Source organism: Lipotes vexillifer, unplaced genomic scaffold (assembly GCF_000442215.2).
Source record: "Lipotes vexillifer unplaced genomic scaffold, Lipotes_vexillifer_v1.1 scaffold422, whole genome shotgun sequence".
NCBI classification, from domain to species: domain Eukaryota; kingdom Metazoa; phylum Chordata; class Mammalia; order Artiodactyla; family Lipotidae; genus Lipotes; species Lipotes vexillifer.
In genome coordinates, this window is record NW_006779087.1 from 2,487,586 (window position 1) to 2,511,788 (window position 24,203).

Below are 24,203 nucleotides of genomic sequence, written 5' to 3' on the forward strand. Positions count from 1 at the left end.
AAAAAAAAAAAAAAAACAAAACAAAACAAAAAAACTAAAATGAAAAATTTGTTATTCAAAATTCACATAGGTAAAAGAAATTTAAATTATTACATTCTCAAATGATGTTTTTTGTTAGTTTGTAGAATTCATACCTCTTATGCGATTAAAGTGTAAAACTTTTCTAAGGATATTCCCTGGCAGTCCAGTGGTTAGGCCTCGGCACTTTCACGGGTGGGGCCTGGGTTTATACTTCTATTCTGTCCTCTCTCACACCTTTGTTAACTCCTGGACCAGAGAGGAAGGGTTATTTTCACCTTTTTAATCACTTGCAAAGTCTAGCACAAGGTTCGTATGTAGCAGGTATTCCATAAACTCTTGTTAAATGAGATGAGGCTAGTGGGGTTAACATGACCCCTTTAAAGCTACAACGGTGAGGGCTGGCTTCACTAAATGATGTTTTGAATGCACTTATGCCAACAAGCACGTGAGTTACATGATGTTCTGTTGTTACACACCAGCGTGGCACTTAGACTAGCTCTGTCTGAGTCCAGTACTCTCATTTGACAGGTGACTTCTCTTGTGTCACACAGCTCACAGCTCTCCCAACTCCCAGGCCACTGCTCTGTTCCCACCCTCTTACCTCCCCCTTGGAGGTCACCTGGGGAGTTTGGGGACCAGGTTTGGCTCTCCTGAGCCTGGGGGGCGCAATTTTCCAAAACCTCCCAATTCCACTCATAGACAACCCCCCAGCCTCTACCCGTCCCTCTTCCCTTTCCCCCTCCTCCCACCACCCGCCAGGGCTTGCCCTCCTCCAACTCCCACCTAGCACTACAAATGCTTTAAAGATGCCGCACATCAAAGTCCCAGGTAAAGTTTCGGCTTTTGTTAGCTACCCAGAACACGCTCTTGCTGGCCAGGTGGCCTCTTTGTAACAAAGTTTCTTTCTGTTTATCAGTGGAGCTGCTGACCTCCTGCAGACGTGGGGGCCAGGAAGTTAGCAGTGGCCACACCACCAACAGGGATGTTTGGTCAGGTTAGTCAGACTACCGTACAATTACAGGTTTATTCTTTGAAAAGTGATGATTGTTGCCGCTTTCACTTGGAGCATGTGTGTGGAGGAGCTAACACCACGCTGGGCGTGAGGGGACAACAGGTCAATTTCAAGCTACTGGTTGGGGGGAGGGAGCCAAAAGGCTGTTTTGGACAAATGATTCTCCGTTTCTTCCCTGGCAGCACTTTCTCGACATCAAACCCTGCCTGCATTTCACTTCCTCTGTTCTCATGCTGTGAACAAAGTAGCAAACCATCTGCTCCAAACTCCTCCTCCCACCTCTGACCCTTTGAATTACAGAATGCTGGGAGGTTTTCACTTTTCTCCATAATTAACACTTTGAAGACACTTCAGCTTTCCCCCAAGACTAAAGCTTTCCCCCAAGACTAAAGCTGCAGTACGTGGTTATTTTCCCAGAAAGATGCACTGAAAGTTATTTCAGTAGCTAGTCTGTCAGGTTTTCTCTCCTGGCAGATGCAGCCAGGTTCATGTTTTGTTTGCATAACATTTTAAGCTTTAGTTACCCAAACAGATTTTTCCATTGAAAAACCCAACCCAACTTTACTCACACTGTACACCTAGAATATGCTTGGCATATAGTAGGTGCTCAGTAAATATTTCTTGATTTATTCCAAGTTTGTAAAAGTCACTGAAAATCATAATAATATGTGACCAAGCAGGAAGTTCAACAGCTCACGGGTTTTTGTTACTGGAGGACCTCCAGGCCCTGCCAGGTGAGGCAGGGATGTGCAACTATCTCAAACTGAGCCTTGGGACTCCTCGCAATCCAGGGATAAAGGAGGACCCCAGGTGGGCATGAGCTGGGATTCCCTAATTATCTAGGAACCCTGGTGACAGTCAGGCTGGGTTTGAGAGAAGGCAAAAAAAACAACTTGGATTGAGTCTTATCATCCTTTGATTGTCAGAGGAAGGGGAACGGATGGGGAAGTTTAACAGGAGGGGTATTCCTGCAGGCTTGCGCTGGTCTCCAGATTGGGGGGCAGGTGATGGTGAGGACAGAACCGAAGTTTTCCCTTCTGTCCTCACCACACAGGGCGCTCCTGGCTGTAGGACTTCTGCCTAGGGCCACTGGATACTCGATGTGCCACACCCTGAACTCAGTGTCTGTGGCCTGCCCACTAAGCTAGCCAGCCTTCCCAATTTCCCCACTGCTGCCAGTAGTGTCGAGATCCTGGAAACAACTCTTGGCCCTGCTCTATTCCCAGGCACTGAGTTTCTAAACAGTTTTCAACAACAGGTTCACTCCATGCCCACGCCCAAGTCCTGCTGATTCATCCTCTGCCTCCCGGATCCTTCTCTTGCTCTCCACTCTCAAAACCTTCATCTGAGACTGTGCTCTTATCGCCCAATATCTGGAGAATCAGCAGACGCCACCTGCCAGCCTCCTCTGCCTCAGGCCTCTCTCTCCCTTTCACAATCAGAAGAGCCATATTCCTATTCCTTTAGTGCCATTTGGTTGTAGCAGAAACATGGCCTGGGCAGTCTGCTTCCTGTTTGCTACTCACCCTCACCGTCTATCTTTTCCTCTTCAACATGTTTCCCTTATATTCTTGCTAAGCAAGCCATGTTCCCTTTCTCTCTCAAATTCTTACCTGAAACTCCCCTCCTCCGAGGAGCCTTCTTAGACTAAGGTGCATCTTACTGCCCTCAGTATCTGGGTGTATTTGTTTCCAAGTTTCACTGCCCATGTTTGCCCACGTGGGACTTCCTCACTAGATTTTTATGGGGGAGGGAGAACCAACAAGTCCAGACGTTGCGCCACGTAGATTCTGTTTTCTTTCTTCTTCCCAATCCTTAAATCCTAGCCCCCAATCTTTTGCCTCTAGTATGCTTTTCCCTACCAGTTCACCCAGCTTTCTGATCCCTACAGCATCTCTCTGTCCTGAGGTATTTGGTTGTTAATTCCACTGCCCTGATCTGTCTGTTCTTTGTTTTCTACCGTATGCAGAGCTGAGGGTGAGGATTGGGTTTCTTCCTTTCTTCAAATCTCTACCTAGGGCTCAGGACCAGGTTGCACAGGGCACAGGAGAATAACCTGACCTCCCAGAGCTCTCAGGTGCCACAAAAGAGTCTTGTAACAGTCCTTTTTCTCCCCAGACTGAGCCCATCCTTGTTCACTGGGCAAGCCTTTTACACAGCACAATTACAGCTTTGAGCTCAACACAGTGACAGGCAGTGCCCTGCACTTGACCTCCCATTTATTCAAACCCTCACTCTCATTCCCATCAAAAGAAAGGACATTTTGGGCCTTCCCTGAGAGGGGCAGAGGGATGTAGGGGGAGCCAAGTTCGCCCAAATCTTTGGCACAGTCACCGGGTCCCTCTGGTACATAGAAAGCCACTTTGGTCCTCAGCTTCACTTCTAGGGCTGGAGATGTCAGAACACATCCATGGAGCCAGAGTAGGTTCAGGACAATACCACCGCCATTTTTAATATTACTACTTACCATATCAACAAACAGTTGTCTTTTCCATTTTACACATAATGAAACTGAAGCACAGGGAGGTTTAGTGACCTGACCAAGGTCACAGAGCTAGGAAGTGGCAGAGGCAGAATTTGCTCCCAAGCACATGTCTTTCCAAAGCCCACTGTCTTAACCATGACACCAAGGGCTGCCTTGCACTTGGCTGGTGCTTGGAGCGTTGCCAAAGCATTTTCATATACTCCTTGTCATTTGCTCCCACCCAGGGAGTGTTTATGTGATCTGGCCAAGGCTAGACAGCTAAATTGGTGACAGAGCTGAGCCAGCTCTCTGCCTCCATTATACCCACTGCCTCTGCCCTAGGGTGAGCTGCCCCTCTGATTCCTAATTTCTGTTCTAGACAATGGCTACATGGGCTAAGCCCATGGTCATATCTCCTGTTCAGTTTTCTCCCAACTGAATTTGGACTAAGATGTTTTTGATCTCAGAGGGCATTTGACATTCCTCAGGGCTTCCCCTTTTCAGGTGTGAGTTCTTCCATTCTGCTGTGGGTAGGAATCAGCTGTTCTGCTAACTGTGGTTAGTGATTACCAAGGATGAGGCCATCTCAGGCAGCCCAGTATCCTTCATGTTTCCTTTGACAGACCTGCCCTGCTTACTGCCCTGGTGCCCCTGAAAGTAGTTTTCTCTCATTACCTCTGGGTGCCTAAAGTGAATGTCATTGTTGAGAAACAGGAGCTAGGGAAGCACCTGCAATGATACTGGCTTCTGCTGGATAATTTGAACTAAAGTATATTTCAAACCCCTCACCTTAGCTTGTATGATTCATCACACGCATTTGCCTGTCTAATCCTTTTCACCCTTCCTGTGATGGGCAGAGACACAGCTCATCATCGGAGAGGAGAATGAGGCGGGGGTAGTGCACACACATCTCTGGCAAAATGAGCCCCAGGTTCCTTGGTGTGTCCAGAGTTGTTAACTTCATGCAGTGTCTGTAAACCGCATTTGTGGGTCTGGCAGTGCACTGAGAGGGCAGTATTAAAATCCTCCCTGTGAATGTTGCAATGGGTGGTTGGCTAATAGTGGGGTCTGTTCTACGCTTTGCTGACAAATTGACACCCTTCCTCCACCCCCATACACACAGGAGAGCCCTGTCCTACCCGCTGCCGAGGTCAGGGTCTGGGATGACTGGCTCTGGGGGCAAGTAACAAACTATTTCTCCTTTCGGTTAGCCTGGGGTTTGGAACAAGTGACAGGGAATCAGGAAGTTGGTGACAGTCACAATCATGAACACCCATCAGACTCCCTCCCCACAATACTGTGTACACAGCTCCCGCCCCCCAAAGGCCCAAGCCTCCAGAGGGAGAACATCTGACGCCCTACGCCCACCGGGAGGCTTCTCACCGCTAGCCCCTTCTGCTCAGGAGCAGCGTGGCACCGGCAGGAGGAAACCTCTCTGAAAGATTTTCTCTAGCAGAGAACAGGGGGTGGCCCAACGTGGGGAGATGGGGCACAGAAGGGATGCGGGGGGATGGGTGGGTGAAGGGCAGAGGCCACAGGGTCCCGAGGGAGTGCGCTGTCTAGTCCCTCCTCATCCTACCCCTCCAGGTCCCTGAGACCTGAGCTTTTCTTTCGTCCTTTCAGGAAGGCGCAAAGGTAGAGGGGGTCCTACCGAGGGAGGAGCTAGAGGCCACCACGACACACGGACCAGCCCGGTCCTGCCCCTATATTTTACTGTCGGGGGGTGGCGAGGAAGAACAGGAGGAGTAGAAGGTGGGCGGAGGGGGGAGGTGGGGAGCAAGGACTTGGCAGAAGCGAGCTCGACTGGCGGGAAGTCGCGAGAAGCAGGAGAGCTCTGGGTTCCAAGTCCGGGGGAGGGTCGCGGGCTGCTTCTGCCGCTTACCTGTCGCGCCCAGGAAGAGCCACAGCCGCGCGGCCGTGCAGGTCGCGAGTTTCCCGACGGGAAGTCCTGGAGGGCGGGGCCGGGGCGGGCCCTGCACTGCCGCTGGGGCGCGTCCTCCCCGCCTCTCCCGGGCCAGGTGCAGGCGGCCATCCGCCGCGCCCCCGAGCGCTGCAGCGCGCCGCGGAACGCCCGGCTGCCCCGAGGTCGCCCCCGGCCTTATGCACCCAGCCCGCCGCCGCCGCTGCTGGGAGCCCGGCTGCTCCAGCTTCTCCGGATCTCAGCAAACCCCGGGGGGCAGTCTCCGTGGCCAGGTTCTCAGCGCCGGTAAAGATTGGAGGGTCCTAGCCACCCCAAAGACGACAGGCATTAGCCGAGCCGCCGGCGGCGGAAGCAGCTTGTTTATGGAACCGCAGCGTGTGGCGCGCGGGCTCAGGGGCTTCGCTGCCGGAGCGCTCAGAGCCGGGCAGAGAGGCGCCCCTGGGCTCCGTCCCAGGTTTGCTTCTCATCGCCGGGGTGGTCCTTAGCAAATGGCTCCTCCCCTCCATCCAACAGTGAGAGCAGGGAATTTGCTGTGTGCCACGAACAATGCTAAAACCTTCATGTGTCAGGTCTCAGGTAAATCCCAGCCCTAGCAAATACCTACGATTATTGTCCGGAATATACATGGGAGGCGGCTGATCACACAGCTAGCAAGTGCTCCTCAAAAGTGTGGTTCCTTGACCAGCAGCGTCAGCGTCATCGGATAATTTGTTAGAAATGAAGATTCTTGGGCCCCACCCCAGACCTAAATAATCCGAAACTCTGGGGATGGGGCCCAGCAATTTTATCTTTAAAAGCCCTCCGGGTGATTCTGGTGCATGCTCAACTTTGAGAACCACTGAACGAGTAGAGGCCGAATCCAAATAAGTAAGTTCAGTTCCTAAAGCCACGCTCTGAATCATCCCCCTCAGGCTGCTCACCGGTTCAATCCAGCTCTAAGGTTCTGTGATGTAATCTTTTGGGTCCTTGTCTCAGTAATTGAGAAGGACCACTCCAAATAGCCTATAATTTGGGAATTTTCTGGCGTAGAAAGTCCGACCACCAATTCTGTTTTTCTTCTGTTTTGTTATTTAAACGAGTTTGTGTTTCTAAGTCTGTAAGACCTGGGAGCAGGGCCGTGGGTGGGTAGATCTGAGCAAGAAGGCAGTTGTGACAACTGGGAAGGGCAGGGGAAGCTACTGGGGATTAACAGTTGGATGGAGAGAAGTAACCTTGTTTTCTAATCTGGGACCCCAGGGTAGAATTGAGCTATTCACAAGGAGGCCAGAGTTATTCCAGTGATGGATTCTGGAGAGAGGAGGCCAGCGGGGCATGGAGAAGATCTTGCCTAGCCACACTAGATCCGGAAGGAGGTGAAAGATGGACGTTCCCAAAGGGGTAGAAAATGGAGGCATCCACTCACTCTCAGCCTGGTCACCTATCTCCTCCCCTAACACCAAGCAGCTGAGTAATCCCCGCCCCCCCCTTCCCCGCCAACTCCCTTCCTTTCACATTAGAGACTCTGTCTGGGGTTTAAATTCCTAAACAGAGACTTTCTACAGAGTTTGCCTTGATCATCCGTTTTGGTTCCTTTACAGACCCTCAGGGTTCATTCTCGTTCCCACTGCTCCAGCTGCCACCCTTGTCACTTGCCTGATTCCACAGCTATTTTTCTCAGAATAAGAGCATTTCCTGTTGAAGACTGTGGGATGCTGCCCTTCATTTCTCTCTTTCCGGGGGCTCGACACTCCTGTGCGCCTCTGACCCTATAGTCTTTGCACCACCCTTCCTCTTGATCCTGATCTGACCCTTGAGCCTTAGTCAGGACCCAGCCTGACCTGAGGGTGATGGGCTCATCTGGACTCACAGCCTCAGTTCTTCCCCAGGACAGAGTCATGACTGCTAACCCCATCCCGGAGTCCCTGAGAGGCTGATGCCCAAGGAAGCAGCATTGGTCTGTGTTGTGTATTCCACATTCTGGAAGCAAATTACTCATTCAGTTTTACTTTACCTGACTCTGATTTTAAACATGACTTTGAGTCCTCAGAACAATGAGCTGCCTGATTTGGAGCCGCATGTAGTCTACAGGATGTGTGACCACACTGACTGAGCTGTTCTTTTTAAAAATAATTAATTAATTAACTTTTGGCTGCGTTGGGTCCTTGTTGCTGTGCACAGGCTTTCTCTAGTTGTGGTGAGCAGGGGCCACTCTTGATTGTGGTGCACGAGCTTCTCATTGAGGTGGCTTGTCTTTGTTGTGGAGCATGGGCTCTAGGCGCGCAGGCTTCAGTAGTTGTAACACGTGGGCTCAGCAATTGTGGCTCACGGGCTTAGTTGTTCCGCAGCCTGTGGGATCTTCCTGGACCAGGGCTCGAACCCGTGTCCCCTGCATTGGCAGGCGGATTCTTAACCACTGCGCCACCAGGGAAGTCCCATGACTGAGCTGTTCTGTCCTTGCAGGAAGGACTGGAGGCGAGCCACACAGAATGACTGCATGGCAGGCCACCTAGAAAATAGTTTTCTTTAATTGAAAATGTTATAAAGGCACCTGGTTAAAAAAAAATTCAAGCACTAGCAAAAGGTATACAGTGAAAGATACATTTCATCCACTCCGCTCTGGAAATCATCTGTGCCTACTCATGACTGAAACTTTCCATCATTAAACTCTTCTGCAGGACAGGCTTGGATTCCCCACTCCTCAAGAAGTCCTGTGAATTTCTTTTTTTTTTTCTTTTCTCAGAATCTTATTCTTATCTCTTGGCCATTTTAGTTTCTGCTTTTGGGTGTTCCGAAGTTTCGCTTTTCACAGCCGTGTGCTTCAGGGGGTTTCCCCCAGTAAGGCAGGAAGTGTGGTGGGGAGCAGATCGGTGGAAGCAAGTGACACAAGAACAGCTCTGGGAGGCTATTGACATCAGCCTTGGCCTTTATTGAGTCTCTCCCTTATGCCTGTGGTCCCTGGTGAGGGGATGCCCCCCTCCGGGTGGGGCAGAATGAAGGAGACCTGCCCACCAGGAGGAGGTGCTGGCTTCACTTGGGAGGGAAAGTTTGACCGAGAAGCTGCCACGAGCACCCCAGGGAGGTCAGGAGGGAGGGCAGGCCCACCCACCATACCCCAGACTGTACCCCTCCCGCACCCTCTGCGGGTGCCTGACCAGCGGAAGGAACCTAACACGTCCCTTGAACTTCTTTAGTCTGTTTCTTATCTGTAAGGACTAATGATGCCTTAGGGGTGGTTGTGCAGGTGGAGCAGATAACTGATGTGAAAATGGCATAGTTCAGGTCTTCTGTTACATCCGTTTACCTCTTTTCTCCCCCTATTTCCCCCTTCCTCTTTCTCATCTCATTCCCGCGCTCTGAAGAGAAACCATCAAAGCGAGAAATGTTTTAGGAGCCCAGGCAGAGCTGTTCCAAGTTCGGCCGTAATCACTCATGCATCACAATTCACTCTGCTCGGCGGGCCTCAACTTCCTCATCCGTAAAAAGGTATAATATTATTTTTACTGTCGAGTTGTTACATTAAATAAGTAAAATGTTTAACCCAGTGCCTGGTATACAACAAGCGCTCAATAAATGTTAGGATGTCAGTCGTTATCACTAGCTGTTGTCCTTCCCTTCCTACCTTCAACAAAACCATGTCAGCCCACCATGCTTTAGCTCTGTGCTAGGTATTGAGTAGGATCAGAGACACAAAAGTAAACAATCTCCGTCCTTCTCAGGACACCCTTAACCTAGGAAGGGAGGTTGATAAATGTAAAAAGGATTATGACAGGGCAGAGCCAGGACTCTAAAGCGAGGCAAGTGCTTTGGGTTTAAAATTGAAGGGGGCACCAAAAACTCAGTAATCAGGTAGTATATAATGTAATATTTAAAAACATCAAAATTAGTGCAAAAGATATCTATGATGAACAAAATATGAACAATTTAAAACAGTGCTCTGCTGAGCCATAGTGGAGCCTGAGGTAAAAGAAAAAATGTGCACCCCATGTCCATGTTTTTTTTCTATTAATTTTTTTTTTGGCCTCGCTGCACGGTTTGCGGGATCTTAGTTCCCCAACCAGGAATCGAACCCAGCCCCACATCAGTGAAAGAACGGAGTGCTAACCACTGGGCCACCAGGTAATTCCCCCATTTTTCTTTTATATAACTGAAGCCTCCTTATATCATACAATGGATAATTGTTTACTCTCTTGGGAAACGTGGGATAGGTGCATTATGACTAAGGACATTTCTACTTAAATTACACATGATTTTCTTCTTAAAAGCACTCAAGATACCCAGGATCTGTGTGTACTTTTTAAAAAAGAGAAACTTAATAATCGTGAAGAACATCTACATGCTTGCAAGATTTTGCTATGAGAACTCTTTCTGCTGAACATGATGATATATTATTAATTAATTAATTAATTATTTTTTTTTTGCGGTACACGGGCCTCTCACTGCTGTGGCCTCTCCCGTTGCGGAGCACAGGCTCCGGACGCGCAGGCTCAGCGGCCATGGCTCACAGGCCCAGCCGCTCTGCGGCATGTGGGATCTTCCCGAACGGGGGCACGAACCCACGTCCCCTGCATCGGCAGGCGGACTCTCAACCACTGCGCCACCAGAGAAGCCCGATGATATATTATTTTTTAATAACTTTTTTTTAAAAAAAGAAAGAGATATGCACATTGAACCTTGTGAAACAAAGGTAACTGTATCTCAGCCTGACAAAAATATAAGAATAAATTCTCCACCAGAGCAAACTCTCCCCCAGGTAACTGCAAAACCTCTGTTATCTATCCCTAAAAAATAAGAGAGGAGTTTCCTATCTTCTTAGATATTTGAACAGACAATACATTTCCTTACAGAAGGTTGAAATATATATGATGGCACTGGAGTGTTGTATAATATTGTTTCAGATTGAAAGTAAAGGAGAGGTGAAGGAATAACTCTGGCAGGTCTAATATCCTGATTTTTAATGTCCCCTTAGTGTCCTGAAGTTTTTGCCTCACTGCTTCTTAATTCTCATGGAATCTTATTTCTTTATTTTCAATAGGTAATGTGCATATGGCACAATGATCAAAAGTTCATAAGTGGGGCTTCCCTGGTGGTGCAGTGGTTGAGGGTCCGCCTGCCGATGCAGGGGACGCGGGTTCGTGCCCCGGTCCGGGAAGATCCCACATGCCGCGGGGCGGCTGGGCCCGTGAGCCGTGGCCGCTGAGCATACTGCATCCAGAAGCCTGTGCTCCGCAACGGGAGAGGCCGCAACAGTGAGAGGCCCGCGTACCGCAAAATAAATAAATAAAAGTTTAAAAAAAAAAAAAAAAAAAAAGTTCTTAAGTACAGTGAACTACTCCTATCCCTGGTCACCTAGTTTTCCTCCCCAGAAGCAGCCACTGTTACCAGTTTCTTTTGATTCTTTCTAGAAACATAGCCTAGAGAAGGAGTCACCCTCATTTTAGCAAGTACCTTAAATAGTAACTTTTTTCATTATATTGTCTGAAGTGGTTAAAGTTATTTTAAAAGCAATTAACTTACTGAGCTCTCTTTGTGGCTCTGATAGATTTCCAGTGGACTCTCTTGGGCTTTCTAGGTAGATAGACCTATCAACAGCATAGGATTTTGGCAAAGTGAAAACAGTTGTGGAGTGAGAACTGGGTTGAATCTTGGCTCTGTCTGATTTTAAATCCAGCCTTTAAAAAATGTTGGCACTCTCAAAAAAAAAAAAAAAAAAGTTGGCACTCTCCAAAGGCAGCATGTAAGTACAGAGTGGTCCTTCCCCACAGGTGTGGTGGGTAGAGTGGGCAGAGGCCACACAGAGCCAAGTACTGCTCCTCTGCCCTCTCCTGGGTTTGTTTGACCTGGATCTGCATAGATCCAGAGGGCTTTGATTTTGGGGATTTCTAAACAGTCAGTGACCAGGAGGAGAGACTGAAGGGGAAGCCCTAAGCTACCTTTTCTTTCTCCACGAATGGAATGTGTGTTATGTTTGCTGAGAGCAGATTAAGATAGATTTTATTGTTTAAAATCATGGATTTATAGCTCTTTAAAGAGCTGCTAATTATCAGCAAGACCTACAGCCTCAGCCCACCCCCCATGTAGTAGTGGGAAAAAACAGTCCAGCGCATGGGAATGTGTACAGGTCTTCTCGCAGATGGGACCCACTGCCAGACAGGGAGTTGGTGGTATTGGGTGAGAAGTGGTACTAAGAAACACCTATAGTTGGTGAGGAAAAAAATCCACATTCTTACTTACTCATGGAATTTTATCAATTTGAAGGGATGCCCCAGGACATCTCTGATCCCTTTATCCGCTCCATGGAAAAGATGACTGGGGATGTGGATTATCTAGTTTATTTATATCACATAATTTTTCTCAACAGGACCTCAGAGGAGCATGAATGAACTCCTTTATATCTTACACTACCAGGAAAAGACAGACCTGAGGCGGTGCCTTGATATAAGTACAGTCCTCCAGGCTGCAGTAAGATGGGACAGCATTATATTGTCATAACGAGGGATGAGCTTAAACTTTGAAAAGCTAATTGGCTCCACTTACTAATTATCAAGACTTAAGATATCATGGGGTTCAGCTGTTACACGAGGTTTACGGAAAACTATACCAGGCTTGCCAAACTACCAAGTGACTTACCAGGTACAAAACAAGGATGCCTCGCGAATAGAAGGAGAAACCCCACTGTGGGGAGCTGGAGACAGACTTAGGACCCTGATGGGCTCTGTAATGTGTTATCCTGTCCTGGCATTCAGTACCCTGAGGAGCCCACAGGTGCTGAATTTTTTTTTTAATTAGTTAATTTAATTTATTTATTTTTGGCTGCATTGGATCTTTGTTGCGGTGCGCAGGCTTCTCGTTGCCGGGGCTTGTCTAGTTGCGGAGCACGGGCTCTAGGCACGCGGGCCTCAGTAGTTGTGGCTCGCGGGTTCTAAAGCGCAGGCTCAGTAGTTGTGGCGCACGGGCTTAGTTGCTCCGCGGCATGTGGGATCTTCCCGGACCAGGGCTTGAACCCATGTCCCCTGTGTTGACAGGCGGATTCTTAACCACTGTGCCACCAGGGAAGCCCCAGGTGCTGAATTTGAAGGCAGTAGTGGTCAGGGTATTTGACCTCCTGGCATTTTTGGTCCCTTGGCCATTAGCTCAGTATGGTGATCTCCTTGCCAGTGATGGGCAAAGAAGTGTGTTTACTGGGGGTCTGCGGGAAAGCTTTCCATTCCTTTGAATGAAACAGATACAAGAATAAGACAGCCTCTTAAAATCCTATCTGAGAACAAAGCCCACACAGTGACAAGGTGGAGCAAAGGGATGACAGAACCTGGGCCACCACTGACACTGTTTTTTTTTTTAGTGTTTATTTATTTGGCTGCACTGGGTCTTAGTTGCGGCACGTGGGATGTTTGTTGCCACGTGTGAGATCTTCATTGCCACGTGCGGGATCTTCATTGCTACATGTAGGATCTTTAGTTGCGATATGCGGATCTTTAGTTGTGGCATGCGAACTCTTAGTTGCGGCATGTGGGATCTAGTTCCCTGACTAGGGATCGAACCTGGGCCCTCTGCATTGGAGCACAGTCTTAGCCACTGGACCACCAGGGAAGTCCCCACCACTGACACCACTGAGCTGGAGCTTATACTGCTCATGGGGTCCATCCTATCCTGGTATCTGTTATGTGAGATAACTCAGTGGGCTCTTCTGGAGCCAAGGGAAGGATAGGGGGCACCAGTCCAAAGGGACCCAGACCTCCTCTAAGGACATTCAGATTTTGCTTTGAGTGTACAAAAACTAGAATTTTCTACAGAACCTGGAGCACAACAGTAGAAACAATCCTACCTGGGGAGTCAGAGAACCTCAGAGCTGATATGACCCTCATCTTTTAACTCCCATGGCGAGGAAGCCATGTCTGAATGGGAGCCTTAGCCTGCTGCCCACGTGAGCAGCTCCTCTGAGACCTCTCAGAGGAGGGAAACACTGGAGCTGGGACTCATGCACTTCTTGCCTTTGGGACCAGAGAGTAGGAGCCCAGGGAATGTTCTGGAGGTGCCAGGTCACCTCGCCCATTCTTCACAGGGTTACCCCACAGTCAGATGCTATGGGGGAGGCACATCTCAGTATATGGGGTGGGAAGCCCTGATAGAACTCCCCCAAAGCAAAGGAAAGACTTGGAGAGTGACGGCATGGGGTCCCTCAGTTAGCTGGCAGTTCTGTAATCGTGGGCAAATTGTTCAACCTCAGTTTTCTCTTTTTAAAAAGAAGATATTGACGTGGGTCTGTTGTGGAATTTGATGAGATAATGTATGTAAATCATTTGTAATGTGCTCAGAATGTAATAAATGGCTTTCCTGGTATGTGCCCATAACTCCTCCAGAAATCCTCACTTGCTTGTTTTCAACATTTGGGCAGGAGCCACACAGCTTGTTGATGAGCTTGGCTGACAGTGGAGTTTGGTCTGGGTTTGAGGCTGGGCAAGAATGACCACTTGGATCCAGTTCAAAGTTCCTTTGTTTTGCTTTATTCCCCAAGGAGCTGAAAGCAGTCCAAGGGATAGAAATGAGACCAAGGTACATCCAGGTGGCTCCCCATGGCCTCTTGTGTCAGTTCCCAGAGAAGAATCCCTCAGAGTTTGGTGATGTTGGCAGCCAGCGGGCAGGAAGACGTCTGCCAGAATGGAGGAGTGCAGAACTGCAGGTCGGCTGCCTTTGTACCCCAGGCACAGCACACCCAGAAACAACAAAAATACCTCGTAAGGCAATCATTCTGTTACTCAAGCCAGGTGACCCAGGTCTAAACTCCAAGCCTTGAAATTCTTCCTGGATCAGTCTTGGGGCAGTCTGTCTCCCCTTATCTGTCCCTGTGCTGCAGGCAGGCAGCTGTTAGTCCGTAAAGAGCCTTATGAGTTGTGAGCAGGCCCCCCTTCCTCTGGGCAGGTGCAGACCTGTGTCAGGGCATGGCTTGGCAAGCGAAGTGTGAGCCGGGTGCCAGCTGCACAGCCACAAGGTCTTGGAGTTCCCATCTCTGTCCAGAGCCTGCCTCAGTGATCTCTGCCTCAGAGGCAAGGGAAGGGGCTTCACTCAGGGTGAAACCAGACTCAGGGGCAAACTCTAGGAATCTGCCTGCTTAGCCACTGTTGCTGTTTGCTGTAAGAGTAGACCCAGATCTGATGTCAGGAGCTGCATGGAGGAGACTGATGACTGCTTAGGACCTGGACTGCCTATTGAGCATGAGCTTGCCAGTCTGTGAGGCTGACTCCTAACCAAATGCAGGAGAGACTGGGGAGCTTGACTATGTACGGGGACTGACGGAGGCTGAGACAGGACGAGTCAAGTGCAAAGGACCTTCTTTCTTCTTTGTCTAGCATGTTTTCAGCGAACCACCTTTGATTCTTAGTCCATGGAGTTCAGATGAGGCCCACCTCACTCCCCAGTACCAAGGGTGGACCTACAGACAGAGGAGGCCCTGCCTTCACCAAAGGAGCCTGCGTCCTTGCCCAGCTTAGCGGACAGCAGCGTCTACCTGCGGACACCACTGCACATGACGATCGCCTATAATCATCCAGATGTGGTGTCTGTCATCCTGGACAAAAAGCTAATGCTCTTCCTGCCACCAACAACCTGCAAATTATTCCAGACTTCAGCCTCAAGGATTCCCGGGACCAAACTGTGCTGGGCCTGGCATTATGGACTGGCATGCACACAACCGCAGCCCAGCTGCTGGGCTCCGGGGCTTGCATCAACGACACCACGTCAGACGGGCAGACCTTGCTGCACATGGCCATGCAGCGGCAGGACAGCAAGAGCGCGCTTTTTCTCCTGGAGCACCAGGCGGACATAAACGTCAGGACTCAGGATGGGGAGACGCCTCGTCAGCTGGCCATCAGAAATCAGCTTCCCCTTGTCGTGGATGCCATACGCACCCGAGGAGCTGACACGTCTGTGCCAGATGAGAAGGGGAACCCCCCACTGTGGCTCGTGCTGGCACATAATCTGGAGGACATCGCATCCGCTCTGGTCAGACGTGGTTGTGATGCCACGTGCTGGGGCCCAGGACCTAGCGGGTGCCTTCAGACACTGCTGCACAGAGCCACTGATGAAAACAAACGAGTCCATCGCCTGCTTTCTTATTCGCAGTGGCTGCGATGTGAATAGTCCCAGACAACGTGGTGCTGATGGAGAAGGAGAGGAAGAGGCCAGGGATGGGCAGACCCCCTTGCATTTGGCAGCCTCCTGGGGGCTGGAAGAGACGATACGGTGTCTTCTGGAGTTTGGTGCCACTGTAAATGCACAGGATGCAGAAGGAAGAGCGCCTGTCCATGTGGCCATCGGCAACCAACATGGCGTCACCATTCAGCTGCTGATTTCCCACCCTGACATCCGCCTGCATGTCCGACACAGGCAGGGCCTGACCCCCTTTGCCTGTGCCATGACCTACAAGAACAACAAGGCGGCCGAGGCCATCCTGAAACGAGAGTCCGGGGCTGCTGAGCAGGTGGATAGCAAGGGCCGGAATTTTCTTCACGTGGCAGTTCAGAGCTCTGATATTGAAAGTGTGCTGTTCCCGATCAGTGTCTAGGCTAATGTGAATTCCAGAGTCCAGGATGCTGCCAAGTTGACCCCTTTGCACCTTGCTGTCCAAGCAGGCTCAGAAATTAATATAAATATGTGTATTTATGTATATGTATATCATACGAATGTGCAAAGATCCTCTGGCCACTGTGATTAGTTTAGGGTTTAGCACATTACCCAAGCCAGGCTATTCAGAGCCTTTCCTGAGATATTTCCTGGAACTAGCAAAAAAGATGACCCCCTCCCCCCAGCCCCACACCTCTGATCCCCTACCCCATGTGACCACTGATGGAATCATTAGCTGGGAAGGTGATGTAAGTTCAGAGCAGCTAATGGCCATCTTTGCTATTACATGAGGGAGAAGAGTCAGCTTGAGCATGAAGACAACACTGAGAAAGCAAAGAATAAAGGTAAAGCACGAGAGGACCCTAATGTTATATTTTGTACTCCTGGATCCTGCTATACCTGCAGTCATGCATTCCTAGATTTCTCCCTTCTTCTGCTTTTTCTCTTTTTCTCCTTTTCCATTTTTTCCTTTCCTTTACTGTCTCTCCCTCCTTCCCTCCCCCTGTTCCTTTGTCCCCTCTCTTCCTCCCTTTCTTCTTTCTTGTTTTGGTTGAAATTTGTTTGAGTGTGTTTTTGTTACTTGCAACCCAAAGAATCTGACCAGTAAACAATATGATGCACTGAATTAACTTACTGCTATAGGAGAGAGGTAAAAGGGCTATCTATGTTCATTTAAAACCAGGCCTGGCAGAGAGAAAGCAGAGAGAAACTCCTAATGAAAACTTAGGAAAGGACACTTCTGACTCTCCAAGGAGCAGAGAGAGTTGAGTGGTAAGTCATAGTGTGGCAGGGTATGGGGGGCACTTACAGATTGGGAGGGATGGACCACCTATCCTTTTAGGCTTTAACCTGTGAGATATACTCGAACCAGACAATTTCCCAGGTAGGACTTGGAGATAGCGGGGAGACCAGGGAACTGGAGGGCTTCTGCTTGGGAGACGTCCCCAAGTCTAGAGAGGCAAGAGGCTGTTGCAGGGTCTGGCCTGTCCCTAAGCCCCTCAGGACATGGTGTGCCTCAGACCCTGTCAGTGCTGTGTGAGCAGAGAGTTCACCATTTCTCCACTTCACTGCTACATTTGGTTCAGGCCTGTTGATGTTCTGTGGCCAACCATGTCCCCCGTGTTTGCTTTGGAGAGATTGTACCGAGTTCCCTAGTGAGGTCTTCCCTGTTGCATATAAAGAGTGCCTCTGTAACCTTCCTTTGTGCAAATCTTTGGCCATTTTCCTTAGGGTTACCTGCTAGAAGTGGAACTTGCTGGGTCAAAGGCTATGAACATTATTAAGGTTTTTGATTCTTATTCCAGGAGGCACTATTATCCATTACGAGAAAAGAGATGTAAAAAGTCCCCACCCTTGTCGGCTAGGAGAAGGCCGATGGCTATATAACTAGAGTAAGAGGTGACCTGTTTTTCAGAAAAACAGAGCCATATCACAATGTCTATAATAAATGGAATTAAGACCATAAAATGTGGTGTGGGTGCAGCAGATCACATAGCATTAAACAAATTGGACTGCCTGGTTCCCTGAAGATACACGGGTCAGAAAGCACCAGAAAGACCTAATGGGGTTATCAGGGTGCTTCCTTGAATGTAGGAAGTGTCGGGACAGTAACAGCTGAAGTTGCCTTTACTGAAGGCGACTTTTGTGTAAACAGGGTTAGGACCGGAGGAGGGCAAATAACTAGCATTTCTCTCTCAGGGAGCTCTTTGTTGAATGAGAGAGATCACCAGCTACAAATCAAATTATCCCAGGAGGGAAAGTCTGTCCTGGCGTGAGCAAGGACGTCCTAACATTCTACCCACAGTTGGAATGGTTGATGCACGTGGAAGCTCCGTGGAAGCTATAAAGCATCGCTGGCGTGGGGTGCAGTGGTAGGCACTAGGGGATCAGAGATGAAAACTCAGTCCCTATCTGTGAGGAGATATCAGTCTACTGCACAAACCTTCTAGAATGAGATAAGAGCCGTACTGTAATAGAGGGACGTGCGCAGGAGGTCCAGGATGGCACAAAGGAGGGAATGATTAACTTCCCTGCTGGAGGAAGAGGCGAGGTGACCTGGTTTGTGAAGAATGAGGAGAAGTTTGCCAGGGGGGCAAGTTGGGGAGACACAAATAGAGGGAGGGGCATATGTGTGACGTGGGTGGCCCCCAGAATTTGGAGTGCAAATAACATACCCCAGCTTGTCCCCAGGATTTAGTGCTCTAGGTCCCTTGGCCTGCCAGAGCAGATCCAGAAGCTTAGCCTGGGGCCCTCTGAGGCTTCATTCTCTCCCCAGCATCCCTGTGGTCACTAGTGTTGAGTAGCAGCAGAGCTAGAGGGTTGCGGGGTAGGTGGGCTTGTTGCAGAAGGGGGCCAAAGTTAACGAGGAGGAGACAGCCCCAGCCAGCTGGTCCTCAGGGCAAAGTTGGAGGCATGTGAAAGGACGAGGGTGCTGCAGCGATGTCTTGCCCTGAGAGTGTGTCATTCTTGCACTCCTGGCTGGACCGGTCAGAATTCCCTGTTTAAAACTCTTTTGGTTTTTCCACTAGGCCACTTCCAGCAGGTAAGCAGCCTCCTGCCCTAGGGGTGTGGAGTGCACAGATTCTAATTGTAGACGTCTGTATTTGTTTCTTATGACTGCTATGACAAAGTACCACAAACTGGGTGGCTTAAAACAGAAATTTATCGTCTTACAATTCTGGAGAAATCTGCAGGGTCATGCTCCCTCTAAAACCGGTAGGGGGACCCTTCCTTGACTCTTCCTAGCTTCTGGTGGTTTGCCATCCATCTTTGTCATTCCCTGGACTGGAGACACATCGCTCCAATCCTCCATCTTCACGTGGTGTTCTCCCTGTGTCTCTCCGTGTCTTCACATGGCTGTCACTTTATAAGGACACCAGTCATATTGGATTAGGTACCTCCTCTACTCCAGTGTAACCTCATCTTAATTAATTCAACCTGCAGTGATCACCTATTTCCAAATAAAGTCACATTCTGAGGTCCTGGGGGTTAGGACTTCAACATATCTTTTTGTTGCTGTTGGTTGGATGGAGGCATAATTTAACCCATAGCAGCATCTCTCAGACACACGGCAGAGCTTGCAGATGGTAAGGAAAGTCTGGCAGCTCCCAGGGCTCTGAAGTGCAGCTCAGGGGTGACAGCCCGGGAACACAGTGTTTACGTTTTTTTGCTGCTATGAACACTGGGTGCGTGTATCTTTTCGAATTAGAGTTTTCATCTTTTCTGGATATATGTCCAGGAGTGAGATTGTTGGATCATATGGTAACTTTATTTTTATTTTAAGGAAACTCCACACTGTTTTCCACAGTGGCTGCACTAATTTATTGTACATTCCCACCAACAGTGTAGGAAGTTTCCCTTTTCTCCACACCCTTGCCAGCATTTATTATTTGTAGACATTTAGATGATGGCCATTCTGACCCCTGTGAGGTGATACCTTACTGTAGTTTTGATTTGCATTCCTCCAATAATTAGCAGTATTGAGCATTTTTCACACGCCTGTTGGCCTGTCTCCTTTGGAGAAATGTCTATTTAAGTCTTCTGCCCAATTTTTGATTGGGTTGTTTGGTTTTTTTTTGATATTGAGATATATGAGCTGTTTGTATATTTTGGAAATTAATCCCTTGTTGGCCGCATTTTTTTGCAAGTATTTTGTCCCATTCCGTAGGTTGTCTTTTCGTTTTGTTTATGGTTTCCATTGTTGTGCAAAAGCTTTTAAGTTTAATTAGGTCCCATTTGTTTATTTTTGCTTTTATCTCCATTGCTCTAGGAGGTGGATCAAAAAAATATAGCTGCGGTTTATGTCAAAGAGTGTTCTGCCTATGTTTTCCTCTAGGAGTTTTATAGTATCCGGTCTTACATTTAGGTCTTTCATCCATTTTGAGTTTATTTTTGTATATGGTGTTGGAATATAGGACTTTTATGTCCCTTCCAACAATTCTCAGAGAACAGGGACAAGAAGTTCTGGAGAGATGCCAACAGATATCTAGATTATAATCAAATTGTTGGGACTTTCCTGGCAGTCCAGTGGTTAAGAATCCACCTTCCAATGCAGGGGACGCAGGTTTGATCCCTGGTCAGGGCACTAAGATCCCACATGCTGCGGGGTGACTAAGCCCGTGCAACGCAACTCCTGAGCACTCGAGCCACAACTAGAGCCCGTGTGCCGCAACTACAGAGCCCATGTGCCACAACTACAGAATCCACGTGCTCTGGAGCCTGAGCACCGCAACTACTGAGCCTGCTTGCCACAACTAGAGAGAAGCCTGCACGCTGCAACGAAAAGCCCGCATGCCGCAAGGAAAAGAGCCTGCGTGCCGCAACAAAGATTCCACATGCCGCAGCTAAGACCCGATGCAGCCAAAAATAAAATAAATAAATAAATATTCAAAACAAAACAAAACAAAAAACAAATTGTAATGGCCCTTGTTCATTTTGCCCACCCCAAACAAAGCTGAGTGTTTCTATGTCTGCTTCAAGGCTGGATTTTTTTTCTCTGCTATTCATTGACTGACCATCTCATAGTCCTCGTTGTTTGTGGTAAATCTAGCAAATACTCTTTCTTTCTTATATTGTATAAGAAAGGACCAGAGAAACTCTACCTTCTTTAAAAAGGAGGCTGGCCTTTTCAATCTGGTTGAAGATTAGAGGTAGAAAAAGGTAAAACCATGAGATACATTCAAATTCTATGTCTAGTCCCTTTTGCCCCAGCCCAAATGCTGAATAGGTCTCTTTTCTTTTTTCTTAACTGCAAAATAAAAGGCCTCAAGGGGTGTTTCAATGCGAGTGAAGTAGGTCGGGTTGAATTTATATCTATGTCAGATAATATGTTTCTAGAGACAAGAGGCAGTAATAGTTATTTTCAGAACTTCATGAGAGTTTGTTCAGTAAACTAATGAATGGGTATCACTGACAAGCTTTCCAAAGTGGAAATTATATGAAGCTGTAATCTGATGGGAAAGGGTAACAGAGGGGAAGCCCTTGGTTTCTGCTATGGAGAGTCCATGTCAATTCTAAAGGAGATTCACAATTCACTGTTCAATTGAAGGCAATTCAACTTTATGCAGGAAACGGCTGAATGGAATTATATTTCCAGGAATCCACACAATGAAGTGGAAAGCCTGAGTAGTTCTTGACACAGCTCTGCTACTAACTGGCTTGGGCAAGTCCCTATTTTAGGCACATTTCAGCTTTCTAGTCTGTGGAGTGTTCTGTGTACACTTACAGACCCGTCGGAGAGAAATGAGATAAGGTGATAAAAACACTGAGCATATACAATTATACAGATGTGGGCTATTGAATTTGCAGCCACCTTAAGGATATACTAGGTCTATTGGCTACAAGTGAAATAAGAACTTCCCTACTTAGCATAACAAGCTCAAGAGGTCTTATCCCCAAGAAGATAAGATATGGAATGAAACCACTGTAAACAGGCTTGATTTCTAAGCAGGGCTAGGTTTGGTTAGAAACGGATAAGATACATGTATTTAATGAATACAAATGTGTTCAAATCTGATATCAAGGACTTGGCAAGTGGTCCTTGGTTAACACCTGCTTCTCCTAAATTCCTGAATGACTTCCTTCCTATGTGGATCTGGCAATCCCAAAGTTTTTTTCTTCAAGGCCTGCTTTTCTGTTTTGTTCTGATCCCTCTATAAGTCCTTTCCTTCTGCCTCTGTCCAAATATCTCAACTGTGATTCCAGAGAAAGCAGAATGTAGGTTTCTGCCAGTTTACGTGGGTTTCGTCTACCAGAACCTTACTTTAGTCTGGAGCAAGGTGTAAATGAGTACAGTATAGGAAATTTCTTTTATTCTTCTTTTTTTCTTTTCTTTTTTTTTTTTGGCTGTGCGACTTTCAGGATCTTAGTTACCTGACCAGGGATTGAACCTGGGCTCATGGCTATGAAAGCACCCTGCACTGGACCTCCAGGGAAGTCCCCAGTATAGGCAGTTTCTAGGATGATGATGACAAATGGAGGGAGAGTGATTTTCCCAGTCAAGAGTCAGTTTTTGTGGCGCTTCATTGTTCTACCCTATGATGTGTGGTGTCCCAGGATGGCAGCGTGCTGTGAACAAAGAAAATCGTATTCCGCAGTCTCTAGATATTCTGTGACTTGGTAAGAGCTGAAGGCATATCATGCACCTGCATACCTTTTCAGCTTGACAAAGAATAGTGTCTCTCTCCCCCTCCCCACTCCCTTCACAGGAAATGCTCCCAGACAACTGCACAGCAAGCCCTAATTAAGTCTTTCCTCGGATCCTGACGTCTTTTCCTCCAACATTTCCTTGGGTGTAGATGTATAAGAGGAAGCAGGAGAAAGCAAATCAGGTATAAGTTGCAGCTGGGAATTGGGAGCTCCCTAACGGTAAGAAAAGACTAGAACCTCTGCCCTGGCGGCTCTTTTTTTTTTTTTTTTTTCCGTGGTACGCGGGCCTCCCATGGAGGCCCTTTGTGCTGAGCACCAGATCAACCTGATTAAGGTTGATGACAACAAGAAACTAGGGGAATGGGTAGGCCTCTGTAAAACTGACAGAGAGGGAAAACCCTGTAAAGTGGTTGGTTGCAATTGTGTGGTGGTTAAGGACTACAGCAAAGAGTCTCAGGCCAAGGATGTCATCAAGGAGTACTTCAAATGCAAGAAATGATCCAATAAAAAAACTGGGCTCTTGTTCCCCATAAATTAAAAAAATAATAATAATATAGGTAAGGTGCCTAGTGGAAAATTTGGGGCTTTTTTTACTTACCTGAAAAGAGAGTCCCACAGATTTTACCATGTCCCCGGGGGTTCAAGACCTAACCTCTCCCCACCAAAGTCTAAGAACACTGGTACTAGAGAAGGAAGGATCTAGAGACAAAGTTGGAAGGATAGTCACATTTGGAAGCCACAAAGAGAGGGTGGGAGGCTACAAAAGTTAGGGAAGGACAAAAGCCCAGGCAGCACCATGGGAGGCAGTAGGTGGTTAAGCATGTGCACTCTGCAATCAGATACATCTGAGCTGAGAGCTCAGCGTCTCCATTTATTAACTGTGCTTGCTGCGTGAACTGGGGCAACTTACATCTCTAAGCCTCAGTCTTCAGTGTTCTCATCTGTAAAATGGGATGATAGAACCTACCTCATAGAGTTGCTGCAAGCCTCCTTGCTTGTGTGTGTGTGTGTGTGTGTGTGTGTGTGTGTGTGTGTGTGTGTGTGTGTGTGTGTGTGTGTGTGTGTGTGTGTGTGTGTGTGGTCTCTGTCTTTACCCATATTTTGCATTTTCCTGTCCATTTTATGATTCCTTCTAGGCCAAGAATTCTGTGCAGCTCTCAGAAGTTTCTGAGTTCTGTTTTGCTGTTTTTTCTGCTTTCTTTAGAAGAATAATCACTGTGAGGTGGTGTCCTTGGCTGAAAATCCTCCTTCTAGCTCCTCCCACGCCTCTTTGCTGGACAGGCTGAGAGCAGCGTATCTGCACTTTTCCAAGCAGTGTAGGGAGCAGTAGTGGCTGGGAGCCTAGAACCTGGAGCCTGGAGCCAAGTGAGCTAGCCTCCTTTGGGAAGGAGAGACCAAAACAGCCCTGGGAGGGGAGAGCCTATCTGCAGCGCTCCAGAGAGCAGCTGCCTCAGGGCAACCTAGTTCCTTTTGTAATTTGCACAACAGACCAGAAGATGGGGCTCTTGACCCTGAGTCAAGGGCCAGAGGCTCTGACTTTTTCTACATTTGAACTGGAGGAAAATCAGACCCACTAGAGCTCCCAGGAATCCTCTAGCTCCTCATTCTCCCTGCCCTGACCACTCATGCCCACTCTCATGAGAGCACCATGGGAGCTGGCTTTCTAGGGAGTGGGGAATGGAGGACACATCTTCCCTTTGGTTGCCATCCTTGGCCCCTCCTGAATTACCACGTTACCAGAGTCCGTATAAATGACCCCCTGCCTCACGTTTCCCCCTCTAACCCATCTTGCCCCCGGTGGCAGATTTCAGCAATGGTACCATTTATATAGGACAGTGTTGCATTGTGGCCAAGAACTCTAGAATCAGACAGATTCATCCTTGACTCATCTCATCAGATGAGACTCTCCTCACCTCCTCAGAGAAGCCCCCCTAACCACCCCATCTAACGTAGCTCTCCCCACCCCCATGCCCATTACTCTATCACATAACTTTGCAATTTACTTCACAGCAGCTCTTATAACCTGTAATTGTCTTGTCTTT

At 48.2% G+C, this 24,203-nt stretch overlaps 1 protein-coding gene across 1 annotated transcript in view; it reads left to right on the forward strand.

The window, feature by feature from the left end:
• Positions 1–24,203, forward strand: part of LOC103085409 (ankyrin repeat and FYVE domain-containing protein 1-like) — a 32,631-nt gene that overhangs the window by 5,458 nt on the left and 2,970 nt on the right. The window contains 5 exon segments of the mRNA XM_082930943.1: positions 5,121–5,132; positions 5,393–5,690; positions 14,811–14,960; positions 14,963–15,480; positions 15,482–16,046. Coding sequence (XP_082787069.1) covers positions 5,121–5,132; positions 5,393–5,690; positions 14,811–14,960; positions 14,963–15,480; positions 15,482–16,046 — 1,543 coding nt within the window.